Genomic DNA, 14,252 nt, shown 5'->3' on the forward strand with positions numbered 1-14,252 from the left:
TTGTTTTTTTAATTTTTTTTTTTTTTTTTTTTTTTTTTTTTTTTTTTTTTTGCAGAAGAGTCTATCTAGTCCATGCCAGCCTTGAACTTGCTATGAGGCCCAGGCAGGCCTTGCCCCAGCCTCTCAAGTTCTGGGAAGACAGACATGCATTACCACCACTGGCTTTTAAGTATGTTTCAATAGCAAAAAAAGAAATTTTTTTGATACTAAAGATTGAACTCAGGACCTTGCATTTGCGAGGCAGTTGTGGCACCACTGAGCTAAATCCCTGGCCCTGAAAAGCAAAATTTTGATGAAATTCAAATTACTAATTTTTAAATTATAGTATAACATTTTAAAGATCCATTTTAACTTCTGTACGTAGGGAGGGGATGGGATAAAATTTATTTTTAAAAAGATCCATTAAAAAAAACTTTTCAAAGCCAAAAATCATTTTTTAAAAACTTTTTTTCTTTTGTAGAGGCCTTGTTAATCTTTATATATGTTATATATGTTAACCGTTGGGGTTCAATGTTATACATTTGCTATCCACTTTTTTCCAAAATATCACCCTTTCTTGACTAAATTGTCTTAATTTTGCTGAATATCAATAGACCATATATATGTGGTCATCAGTCTGTCTTTATACTACTGTCATACTTTCTTGGTTATTCCTTTATAGAAGACATGCAAAAAAAAAGGAAAAAATAAAAGGAAATTCATTGGTGTTTATCTTTCAACTTTGTTCCTTTTCAAGGTAGCCTTGGCTGTTATAAATCTTTTGCATGTACACATAAAAAAGATTCCTTAAAGTCTCTCTTGGTTTTGCTAGAATTTATTTCTTTTCTTTTGTGTCTCTTTTTTTTTTTTGAAACAAGATCTTGCTGTGTAGTCCAGTCTGGCCTGGAACTCACGGCAATCCTCCAGTGCTCGAACTATAACCATGCATCACCACATCTGGCTTATATGTATAATTGGCCTCAAACTCTCTCAGCAATCATCTTTTCTCAGCAAGGTATGCACTACCATGCCTGGCAGTAACCTATTTCTTAAATGAAAGAATTCCAGGAGGTTGCTCATATGTCCAAATTCTTGGGCAAATCCCCACGAATGCACAAAAAACAAAATAAAAAAAGGAATGAACATAGACAATAGGTTTTATTTTGTTTTTCAAACTCCCATTGGGCTGGGAATGTAGCTCAGTGGCTCCACCACCTGCCTTGAAAGAGCAAGGTCCCAAGTTCAATCCCTGGTACAAAAAACAACAAAAAGCCACCTCCCATTAATGTCAATCAATCACCAGATTTAGGAAACACATACACACTTTCACCTCCCTTAGAATTTTGTAATCATAATCCATACCATACCATTTTCTCACAAATATTACTATTTTGCATAAATATAAACATTCACTACATGTTAGGAATAAATATTGCTAGTAATTAATAGAGACAGATGGGGTATATCATAATTACAGTCTAAAGAAAGAATTATCCAAAAATATTGGAACTAGTATATCCACGTGATCTTAGAGGTCAAGAAGCAATGGAACTAGCATATTAAATAAAAACAACATATTTACATAATTTTAAGTTATCTCCTTACAAGCTTATTAATCACCAAAGGAAAAAGATTAACTTTCCAAGAAAGAAATCAAGTGGTATAACCAAGTGATCCAAGTTAACATCAACAAAAGAAAACATTTTATATGCAAAGAGGGCTCAGCATAACTTTTATAGTACTCCTACTAAAACATATAACCTGAATATAATTACAAAAAAAAATGACACAGGGCCAGGGATTAGCTCAGTGGTTCGGCCGCCTGCCTCACAAGCACAAGGACCTTAGTTCGATCCCCAGTACCAAAAAAAAAAGAGAGACACAAATGCAAAGCAAATCTCTTGGTTCAAATTACTGGTCTCCCCTCTTTGAAGGGTAAGAAAGAAAAAAATAAGGCTATCAAAACTACTGCAGGTTGGCTGGAACATGATCAGTAAATGTAATATGTGCCCCTCAATTGGATTTTGGACCACAAAAAAATGTGATATGAAGGACATTAAGGACAATGGCCAATTTAAACACAGTCTCTGGATTAGCTATTAGTTTTCTATAAATATTTCAAAGAAATATTTTTCATGGTGTAGATGACAGAACCCAGGGCCTCAGGCAATCTAGGCAAGCATACTACCACTAAGCTATATCCTCAGCTCCTAAATACTAAGCTTTCTGACTTTAACTGTATTAGTACTACACAAGAAAATGTGCTGCGCTTTACTATGGCTATGATAGTGATAGTGTTGATTAAACCCAAGGCTTCAACTGTAAGCTATATCCTCAGTCCATTTTATTATTATTTTTTTTAATTCTGAGACAGGATCTCACTAAATTGCTAAATAGTCAAGGTTGGGCTCCAACTTGAAATTCTCCTGCTACCATCTCCTGGAGTGCTGGGATTACAGTATTTATGCCTATGCCTATCAAGAACATGCTATTTTTTGGGTGAAGTATTTAGATATAATATAAAAGGGATATACTATATTCAGCTTACCTTCAAATAATATTCTTAAAATGTAGACACAGAGTTTTTATGAAAATGATAAAGCAAATGGAGTAAAATGTTCCTAGTGAGTGAATGCGGAGGGTATCTTGACACTCTTTACTAAATTTGGAACTTTGTACAATTCAAATCCTATCAATAAAAAACTTTAAAAAGAAAAGTGATCAACTAAAATAGTGCAGGTGGTACTATTCCATAGCACCACTGTTTTAACAAGAACAATCACAAATTGAAATATTCATTTCCTCAAAACAAGTTCTGTTCATGATGTGGTTACAATTAAAAGACCACCTACTTTTTCGGGTTTTGATTCCTCTTCATTCTCATCATCAGAGGAAGGACCTGCCAAAGTTGACACTTTGCTAATTACACCAAGTCTGGCTAGTTGATCCAAAAAGATATCACCACCTTTATCTACTAAATCCCTTATGATCTGTAAAGCCAACAAGTGGCCATCATCATCATCCTGGAGGGGGGAAAAGAAAAGAAGTACATGATGGCAAAGAAATTAAGGGAATATGATAAAAACAAGTTTTATTTCCTAAAACAGACAAATCCAGTAATGGGAACAAACAAAATAATTTATTGGAATTAAAACCAAATTTTTATTTCACTAACTACTAGCTAAAGGAAAGTGAAGGTACAAGAGTTTCAAGGAAGATGAAAAACTGACCTCTTGATCAAGAACAGTTGCAGTGATTTCCACTAATATTGTGGGCAAATTGTGGCCAACATCAGAATCGCAAACTTCCTTTAACAGTGCTTCAGAACAAAAATGAATCATTTTTCTGATCAGAGCAAGACTTGCTTTCCTTGAAAAGAAAAGAATTTTATAAAGCCAAATTATAAAACTAAAATAAATCAAAATGCAACTGTGGTTTAGTAAGAATCAAAGTGTCTGATACTAAGTTTTTATTTACTCTGCTAAAAAGTACAATAAAAAAACAATAAAACAATACAGAAGGGCTGGGGATTTAGCTCAGTGGTTCTAGCTTCTGCCTCACAAGCACAAGGACCTGAGTTTGCTCCCTGGTACCAAAAAACAAAAAATACAGAAAAGTAAGGACTACACTAGCACAGGGAGAATGGAAAAAAGAAAAATACTGGTACAATACTTTATGTCTATTTTGAGGAAATTTTTTTCTGTTATTAAAATATCGAGCTCATTAAACTGACAATGTGTTATTCCTTTTTATGAAAAAAATAAAACATTTTCAGAACAAAATAATGAGACAAATAGTTATTAAACTGTATATCATCATCTTCAAAGTAGTTACTCAGTACAAGACATAAGTCAAAAAGATTCTTACAAAAAAGAAACAGGGGCCAAGGATTTAGCTCAATGGCATGAGCCTGCCTCACAAGCTCAAGGTCCTGAGTTTGATTCCCCCATACCAAAAAAAAAACAAACAAACAAACACAAAAAAAAACCCAGATAACACAAGCTTTCTTTTCAACAAACTAAGATAAACTTTCAATTACAATTTAAACTAATTAGTATACACTGAAATATTTTTAACAACAGAATATGTAACTAGGGTATTTCAATTTCTCCCTACTTCCTATTTACCTCTTCTATTTTGCTGTGTATGTGTGTGTGGTTTCTTAGGAGAAACCATGCCATATGTGAATTTGTGTAGCTAATTTCACATAATATTGTGTTATCAAGTTGCAACCATTTACCTACGAATGCTATAAAGGCAGTGTAGTACTCCACTATGTATACATCTTTCTCATCCATTCATCTGTTGATGTATATGCTATTTTCAACATCTAGTTATTATAATTTGTGCTGCTAGAAACATGGATATGCATGTATCCGTGAAATATGATGATTTTAACTCTGGGAAGATACCTTGAGAGGGGAATACCTGGGTCAAATGGATTTTCTACTTTTAGTTTTATTTTGCTTTGTTTCTTGTTTGCTTTTCAGACAGGGCTAAGAACTACTATGTAGCTTAGGCTGGCCTCAAACTCACAGCGATCCTCCTGCCTCAGCCTCCCCGATTGCTATTACAGGCTTATACCACAACGCCTAGCTCTACTTTTAGTTTTTTGAGGAACCTCCACACTAATTTCCACAGTGCTTGTACCATCAACAGTGTATTGTATTATAGTACCATCAAGAGTATAGTAGAGTTTCTTTTTCCCTAAATCCTCACCAGCATTTGTAATTGGATTTTTTTTTTTTTTAGTTAAACATTCTGTATGATAGTATGTATTTTTTTCCTCATTGAGTTTATTGGTACATTTTAGATATACAGTAAAGTTACATTCATTATTGGGATCTTGTACCTTTAAGTGACAGGTCTTGGTTTTCATTTTTGCCCTTACCCCTCCCCTCCCTTCACCCCCTCCTCCCTTTCCCTTCACTACTTACAAATACTTTATTTCCATTTTTTCATTTCCTCATTTTTTTTCTTTTCCCTTATTGCCTTTCCCCTGCCCTTTCCACTTTCCCTACCCCTTTAGCCCCTTTCTTCCTATTTCACATTGTCAATTATATCATTAGGATCTTATGTACAATTATAGTTTTTCACACCAGAGAAATTATTCAATATTTACACAAGTGTGACTTAATTATTTCATTGTGATGATTCTTTTAGTTCTTTTGGAAAGATACCCAGCAGAGGGATGGCTGGGTCAAATGGAACAAGGATGGTTCAACATACGTAAGTCAATAAATGTAATATACTATATTAACAAAGTCAAGGACAAAAACCACATGATCCTCTCGATAGATGCAGAAACAGCATTTGACAAAATTCAACACCCATTCATGATTAAAAACCCTGCAAAAAATTGGAATAGATGGTCTATATCTCAACTTAATAAAGGCTATCTATGAAAAACCAACAGCCAACATCACATTAAATGACCAAAAACTGAAAATTTTCATGTTAAAATCAGGAACAAGACAAAGATGCCCACTATCACCACTCCTCTTCAATATAGTTCTGGACATTAGCCACAGCAATTAGACAAGAGCAAGAAATTAAAGCAATAAAGATAGGAAAGGAAGAAGTTAAACTATCATTATTTGCTGATGCTATGATACTCTACATTGAAGACCCAAAAAACTCCACCAAAAGACTTCTAGACTTAATTGACAGATTCAGTAGAGTAGCTGGATACAAGATGATGAACTTTTTTTCATGCATTTATTGGCCATCTGAACTTCTTTTGAGATGTATCTGTTCATTTTGTTGCCCATTTTTTAATGGTCTTTTATTATGAGGGGACTAATTTTTTTTTTTTTTAGTTCTTTATATATTCTAGGTATTAGTCCTCTGTCTGAGGAATAGCTGTCAAAACTTTTTTTCCCATTCTGTAGATTGTATCTTCACTCTGTTAGTTGTCTCTTTTGTTATGAAGAAGCGTTTTATTTGCTATGATCCCATGTGTTGATTCTCATTATCATTTCTTCTGCCACTGGGATTCTGTTCAAAAAGCCCTTAACTGGGCCTATGTCTTCAAGAGTTGTACTTATTTTATCTTCCAGAAAAATATGTTACACTTCATGAATTTGAGCATCATCCTTGCACAGGGGCAACACTAATCTTCTCTGTATTGTTCCAATTGTAGTATATGAGTTGCCAAAGCAAGCACCTATCATTTCTGTAATCTTTTTTTTTTTTTGCACACCAGGGATTGAACTCACAACCTTATGCTTTCGAGGCAGGAATGGTGCCACTGATCTAAATCCCTGGCCCATTTCTGTAATTTTTTTAAAAGGTACTACTCTATTTAACATTTAACTAGCACTACTGTTAACACAATGTAACTTCAGAAAATCAAGTAAAAAGCAATATAATTACTATCCTACAAAAATAAATGATATAAATGGTAACTAATCTAAAATTGCCTATAATAAATATAAAACTATTAATTTTAAACACCTGGAATTTCGTATGAAAAGGAAATTCTGAAATAAAGTGTTTTGTTTTGGTACAAGGAACAAACTCAGGACTTCACACTTACGAGGCAGGCAGCGGCACCACTGAGCTAAATCCCCAGCCCTGAGTTAAAAGTATTTTTGGCCTTTTCAATATTAAAATTCATGCTCACTATACCTAGTTCCCATATAAATAAAAAGACTAATAATCCCATACCCCAAAATATTCCCACTACTAACAAGTGATAGGCCTGTTTCCTTCTATTAACCCACTACTCTGTTCTGACTAAAGGAGGTGTAGCTCATAAAGCCACACAATAAAGTACACAAACACTGAAAATATACTAGACCACTGATGGTGAATCTTTTAGAGCTTTCAATGATACAAATAGCCAAATGGAGAACAGGTGCATATAGGTTTGCTACCACTGCACGAGACTAAGAGACTGTTCTATTATGAGTAAATAATAAATTCATGTAATAATTATTTTCTGATCATCTAACAATATTCTAGGCTCGAAGCTGCAGATATCATTAGCTTTGAGGTAAATGAACAGAAAGAGAGACAAAATTGCCTATTAATATCCTAGGAGTGCACCTAACAAAGCTATTTCTACAGCATGGCATCTCTGTATTTACTAACAAGCTGCATTCATAACATTCAACTTTCTCTAAAGAAGTAATGTTTTTTATTTACAAATTGAAGTACAGCCTAGAAAATCATGGATGGACAGAGGAGAAACTCCCTGAATTACCAGGATTAGTTCCTACCAGTTTTTGTTAATAGCTATTTAGTCAGTTATAAAATTGGTATTTATGTATTATAGTTTTATATTGCACTTTACTGTTTTTATTTTTTTGTTTTTTTGAGACAGGGTTTCCCTTATATAGCTCAGGTTGTCCTTAAACTCGCCAGGTAGCCCCAGACTGGTCTTGAACTCATGCCCCTCCTGCCTCAGCCTCCCAAAGTGCTGGGATTATAGGTGTGTACCACTGCACCCATCTTAATACATTTCAAATTCTCAGGAATTCCTTTAGATTTAGAGTATAAGGTAAGAACTAAATTAAATTTCTAAGTCAAACTACAAAGCAGATATTGTAGTACCATTTAATAAATAACCTTCCCCTAAATGATCTGAGAAAACTTCATTCAATAAAATCCTGGGGCCAGGAATTAGTTCAGTGGTACAGGGCCTGCCTTGCAAATGCAAGGTCCTGAGTTCAATCTCTGGTACCAGAAAGGAAATAAATAAATAAATAAACAAACAAACAAACACACACACAAGTTACACATACATACATGGGCGGGGGAGACCAGGGATCAAACTCAGGACCTTGCAGGGCAGGCGGTGACACCAGTGAGCTAAATCCCCAGCCCCTGTAGCTGGCTCTTGTGGGGAGACTATTTTTCCACTGATGTATAGAGTCTTCTGCTAGTTATAATGATATTATTATTAAAGATTTAAATCTATTCAATATTTTTCTTGAATAATCTCCTCTTTTTTTTTAAGCTGACTTTGGAATCTGCCAAATTCGAAAACAAATTTTGGCCAGGTGTGGTGGTGCACAACTGCAGTCCCAGCATTTGGGAGGCTGAGGCAGAAGGACTTCCATGAATTCAAGGCAGGCCTGAGCTATATAGCAAGACCCTGTCTCAAAAAAAAAAAAAAAAAAAAAAAAAAAAAAAAAAAAAAAAAAAAGAAAAGAAAAAGAAAAAAATCAGATTTTTTACAAACTACTCCCCCACTGATACTGCTACCCTGTTATAAAGCCTTCACTGATCTGTTGTTTACCTTTTATTTGCTCAACAATGCACAGGCTATAACAGTTAATGCTGGCATATACACAGACTCCTTTAACTACCTCACTCAGAACTGTTTATAATCTTCTAACAAAATTTTAATCTGAAATTTTAAAATTTCAGGGTATAATCTATTCTCCTTTAATATTGCTAAGCAATTCCAAAAAATGAACTACCATTTTTCACAGACTTTTAACATATTAGGAACTATGCTAAACATTATATATATATATATTTTTGTTGTTGTTGTTGTTGTTGTTGTTTTTGTTTTTGTTTTTTGTTTTTTTTTGGTACCAGGGATCAAACTCAGGCCCTTGCACTTGTGAGGCAGGTGGCAGAACCACTGAGCCAAATCCCCGGCCCTAAACATGTATTTTTTTCACAAAGCAGTTCTATTCCAAATACATCTCAACATCCTTTTAATGAGAGGATGGAAAGTCCTTTAAAACTTTATTGAAAATTAAACTTCAAGTTGAAGATCCAGTTTAAACTTTTGAATGATAACAAATTATTATTAATACCTGACCAAATGTGCCTAGATACTAAATTATATTTAAGTGCTTTCTGTTTAAATGTTAGTACATTAGGATTTTTTTTTACACAGGTTTGTATTTTGTTGAAGTTACTTTCCTCAACCATTTTTTTCCTTTAAAAAATAAATCCATCTTATTCTAATAAAAAACATTAAACTTCATTTAAAAAAAAAACAAGTCTTTTTAAAAAATAAAAAAAATTTTAAAAAAGCTCCCACTAACTCTTGCAGCCCTGAAGCTATTTGGAGAAGAGATAAAAACTTTATTTATTTATTTTTTTTTTTTTGCAGTACAGGGATCAAACATGGGACACCTTGCCCTTGCAAGGCACCACTGAGCTAAATCCCCACCCCTAAAAAACTAAGCGCTTAAATGCTCAGTCAATTATTTTGTAGCTATTTCTCTTCTACGTAAAACATTGTCTGAACTTCAATGTCAACTCTGAAACTGACATCTGAGCACCTGAGTCTTAAAAAAACTATAAACCTCCTAAAGATAAAACGACCAAACTCAAATTCCCACTCAACTAAAAGGCTGGTAGTTACCCTTCAATTTTTTTCTTTACTTTCACATCTAACTGGTCACCAATCCCTATGCAATCCATCTCCCAACTCTACTACTGCTGCCTAAATTTTCTATTGCAATGCATATTTAAGAAGTCTGTTTCCATTCTTAACCAACTTCAATCTTTCTCTCCACAAGGCTGCCAGAGTGACTTGTATAAATCAGAAATCTAACTGTGTCAAATTTCCTCACAGGTCTTTAATAGTCCTTTAACTGTGAGTCAAAGTCCATACTCATAATCGTGACCTACAAAGGCCTTTCTTCATAGGTCATAAAAAGCTCCTGTTTACCTTCTTAATATTACTTACTGAGCTTTCTAAACATATCCTGTACTTCATAAATACTTGAAATTCCTAACAAAATATTTATTCAATCATTCATTAAATATCTGCTGAGAACAAAAGGATCAGGCCCATTTCTATACCTCCTGGCCCTTTGTAGAAATACTGCATATACAAAGCCAGCTCTTATGGTGCTTATTTCAGAGGAGAGACAGACAAAAACAAGAAGAAGAGTAAAAGGGACTAGAAGTATAGTTCAATGGCCAAACACTTGCCTAGCATGTGCCAAGGCCCTGGATTCAATCCCCAGTATTACAATAAAAGAATTTTTATAAAAAAGGAAACAAAGGCTGGGCGTGGTGGCACATGCCTGTAATTCCAGCACTCAGGAGGCTGAGGCAGGAGGATTGCTAAGAGTTCGAGACCAGCCTGAGCTACATAGTGAGTTCCCGGTCAGTCTCAACTACATAGTGAGACCCTGTCTCAAAAAACAAAAAAAAAAAAAAAAAAAAAAAAAACCAAACAAAAAAAAAGGAAACAAAGAAGGGACGATATTTCAGATAATTTGAGTTCTGTGAAGATAGTAAAACACGACTAATGAATAAATTTAAATTAGCTGAACAAACTTCAGTGGATGTTAAAATCTGAATATGAAGCAACCATGTATTCTTTTTTTTCTTTTCATACCAGTGAGGATTGAACCCAGGACCTTGCATTTGTGAGGCAGGCAGCAACACCACTGAGCTAAATCCCCAGCCCAGCAACCATCTATTCAAAAGTTCTGGTAAAAAAATCTCAAGCACATAAAAAACAAGTATAAAAACCTTATAATACAGATATACTTAAAGTGTTCCAAAAACAGAACGAATGCTAGCATAGTTTAAGTGGGTTGGGGTTAAACAGTGATAAATGAAGTCAAAGAGCTGGCTGAAGATAACATAAGACCTTGCAAGTCTGAGGATTGAAGAGGTTAAGTTTTATTCATTGCCAAACAAAATCTACACAATGTTGAAATAGTACTATGATGCGATATAATTAAAAATTTAAAATGTAATTCAGCCTAATATATACAAATAGGTTATAGACAGGCAAGACAAAAAGAAAAACAGACTACTTAAGAGGATACTATAGCAACCAAGCTACTCTATAGCTTGGACCACATTACTAACAAAAGATGGAATAGAGCCAGGGATTTAGCTCAGTGGTACTGCACCTGCCTCACAAGCACAAGGTCCTGAGTTCAATCCATGGTACAAAAAAAGAAAAAAGACAGAAAGAGGAAAAGGAAAAAAGTGGAATAAATTGCATTCACTATGGATATACAATAAAAGGAAAGCCACCCAGACATGCTGATGGATTAACTCACAACTTAGTATTATCTGTGCATACTGTTTCCCATCCATATTTCCAAATATGTCTCCCTAGAAATATTAAGTAGCCTTTAATCCTAACTCTTTGCAAGCTAGTGAGGAAATAAGTAACAATACAGAGTGGTGGGTGACAGACAGTTTTTGAGAGTTCTCTGGGAATTCAGATAACTTGCCTGTTATTTCCCCACAAACCTGCAAAAGTACAGTGGAACAAGAGCCAAGCTGAGCGTGTAACTCCTCCAGTGGCCATCTCACACTGACTCTGTCAGAGGCCTCCACAAAGTTCAATACAAATTTGCTATACTTCAAGTTTCTCTAATGAGTTAGTATTCAAGGAGCTAAAAAACAGGCTAAGAATATGATCCTGATATTCCAACCACTTTCTCTTAAAACAGATCGCTACAAGGAAAGATATTATGACTTTCTAACTTTCAGTCTAATTTTTATTATTACTCTAACATTGAAGCTTAAATCCTTCTGGAAAATGGAGATAAATAAAACAATATAATGGTATAATTTTAGTAACAAGTACAAATAATATGAATACCTACCTTATTGAAGGAAGCATAGTCTGCTGAAATGTTTGTGCAAACACTGGCAATAATCTCTTCAAGTATATTGGTGCCATTTCTGGATCTCCTTTGGGTTCATTACATTCTTCTTCATCTTTATTTGTATCTTTCTTTTTCTTATCATCTCCTTTATTAACTGGACACATCCAGTCACCTGCAGACAAAGTATTGTTTAAAAAATACTTTTTTAGAAATTTTCTCTAAGGAAAATGAACCTTATGCTAAGATTATAGCTTAGTGGTAAGGCACTTGCCTAGCATACAAGCAATCTTAGGTTCAATTCTGAGCACTAAAACAAAAGAAAAAACAACAAATTATGATCATCTCTGATTAACAATAATCTGAAATTAGGGCATTGTATCTATTGATGGTGTTTTTTTAAAGGAGAATTTTGAATATTCCATATAATTTTAAAAATTTCAGAGGCTCTGCATTCATCAGTTCTTAAAAAAAAATCTGGTCAGGCTGCCAAGTGTAGTGCTGCACATCTGTAGTCCTTGCACTTGAGAGGCTAAGGCAGGAGAATAGCTACACGTCTAAGGCCTGTCTGGGTTACATAATGAGTTCAAGTCCAGCCTGAACTACAAAGGGAGACTAACTCAAAAACAAAACAAAACAAAACAAAACAAAACAAAACAAAACAAAACAAAAAACTGGCCAGATTACTTCATCTGCATAATATCCAAATCTGGCTATCTTTAAATTCCCTGAACTTTCGAGGTTTTGGTCACTCTAGAATCATGTAGTCATAGTCCTACAAAGAATTTATGAATATAAACTGTTAAAGACTCCTCAAAAGTAAGAATACATGTATGTATATGACTATGTGACTCTTAAGTGATTACTTCATTCTGTTAATGTGACTACAAATAGCTACCTCTATGGAACTGAAACTGGAAAGTGATAACAGGTGGCCTAGAAGGAAAGAATTCACTACTCACCTGGAGACTGAAGAATAGCTACTACTTCACTATGGCCCCTTTCTCGAGCTTTATCTAATGGAGTTTTCCCATCTTCATCTCTCAGATCTGGATTTGCACCATGCCGTAACAAAGTCTTGAGAAGAAAAGCATTTAATTTAAATATAATAGCTTATTTCTTTGATATTCAACTCTACAATCTAAAAATTTTCCAGAATTAGTTTACCACATAGGTACTAACTCCAACCTCTGCTTTTATACTAATCACCTCAAAAGCAGCTATTCTTATCTTTAAAGGTAACAGGTTAATTTCACTTGGTTATTACCCATCAAGTTACTTATTCCAATCTATTCACACCTCCTCCATAAAATCTGTCTTCCCAAGTTCTTTACAGAGATACTATTCAGTTTCTGAACTGTCAATCACCTTCACTGATTCCTATACAATGCTAATTAATGTTATTTCTTTGACCCAAAAAGTTAATGAGAACTGTCTTTCCCCTATTACCACTAATATCATCCTACACCTCTCGTAATGCTTTGCTGAAGATTATTTAATATAATTTTTTAATTATATGGTGACTTTAAAAATATCTGAAATAGAACTGGAGATGTAATTCAGTGGTACAGTACTTGCCTAGTATGAACAAAGCCCTGGGTTCGATCCCTAGCACTGAATATTACCTTAAAATAGAAACTCTTAAAACCTGCTTTGCTTATTCAGTATTAATAATCGCCCTTATAAGCATCACTCTAAGAAGTAATCAATTCAAAGTGATTCAAACAATTCAAAATTCAAGTGACCACCTTATCAAGGCAGAAAGCTACTAAGTGGTTACAAAAAATTTTAATGTACAGATATTCCTTGTCCGAATTCTGTTCTGGCAACTAGGTCATTAACTAAATTGGTGACTAAATGAGGAATTGTATATAGTATGTACATTACAATATTCAGAACAAAGAAATGGTCAAAGGAAACTCCACTTGATGACTCTGCTTTTATTTGCATAACTCTTACATGCCGTATTGTAATGTATAATATAAAACCACAGTACCATCAGCAAAAATTACAGTACTGTATAAACTAAGTATGTTGTACCAAAAAAACCCACTGAGGCTCTATAATCAAGATATACAAAACTGTATCAAAAAAAAGAGAGAGAGACTGGTCATAAGTCTGAACAGCTGTTAAAGTACCTGTTAGTAGTACAAAAGTTAACTGAAGCGCCGAGGATTTAGCTCAGTGGTAGTGCCCCCACCTGCCTCCCAAGCACAAGGATCTGAGTTCAATCCCCAGTACCAAAAAAAAGTAAATAACTATAATAGCAGCTATAGTTTGAACATCTAAAATGTGCTGAATACTACAGTAAGTGCTTTACAAGTATTTTTTTCTAATTGTCACAATAATCTCACTAGGAATGTGTATATATTGTATATATATTCTTGGTACACACACACGTCTGGTTTACAGACAAAACTTTAAGTCAAACTTTAAAATCTTGCCAAACATCACAAGCCATAATTGTGAATGAGCAGAAAGTTGAATCCAAGTATGCCTGGTGACTACCTTCCACCATGCCAAATCAACACACAAAAGACAGACTCTGGAGTCCTGGATCATATATTTTAGTATATGTGCTGCCAAGGTGAGCACAAGGATCATATATTTGAATTGACCTTTTTCGTTTTACCTGAATCTTAATTTTCTAACTGTAAAAAAAAAAAAAAAAAAAATCTAAAAAGAAGGAGTAAAAAACACAAACCTTTTTTGAAAAAAAGA

At 34.3% G+C, this 14,252-nt stretch overlaps 1 protein-coding gene and 1 non-coding gene across 5 annotated transcripts in view; both read right to left on the reverse strand.

Annotated features, from left to right (window-relative positions):
- Hectd1 (HECT domain E3 ubiquitin protein ligase 1) overlaps positions 1–14,252 on the reverse strand; it is a 95,187-nt gene that overhangs the window by 48,546 nt on the left and 32,389 nt on the right. For all 4 annotated transcript variants that reach the window (XM_010633563.3, XM_010633565.3, XM_010633564.3 and 1 more), the window contains exons 8-11: positions 12,494–12,608; positions 11,532–11,706; positions 3,210–3,348; positions 2,832–3,002 (exon numbers count right to left, since the gene is read on the reverse strand). In XM_010633563.3, coding sequence (XP_010631865.1) covers positions 2,832–3,002; positions 3,210–3,348; positions 11,532–11,706; positions 12,494–12,608 — 600 coding nt within the window. The remainder of the gene's footprint in view (positions 1–2,831; positions 3,003–3,209; positions 3,349–11,531; positions 11,707–12,493; positions 12,609–14,252) is intronic.
- LOC117286602 lies at positions 6,039–6,145 on the reverse strand. The gene has a single exon (XR_004517770.1). It is a non-coding gene; the product is annotated as a U6 spliceosomal RNA (small nuclear RNA).

This window comes from Fukomys damarensis, unplaced genomic scaffold (assembly GCF_012274545.1).
Source record: "Fukomys damarensis isolate Sample0158 unplaced genomic scaffold, DMR_v1.0_HiC HiC_scaffold_17, whole genome shotgun sequence".
Taxonomy (NCBI): Eukaryota; Metazoa; Chordata; class Mammalia; order Rodentia; family Bathyergidae; genus Fukomys; species Fukomys damarensis.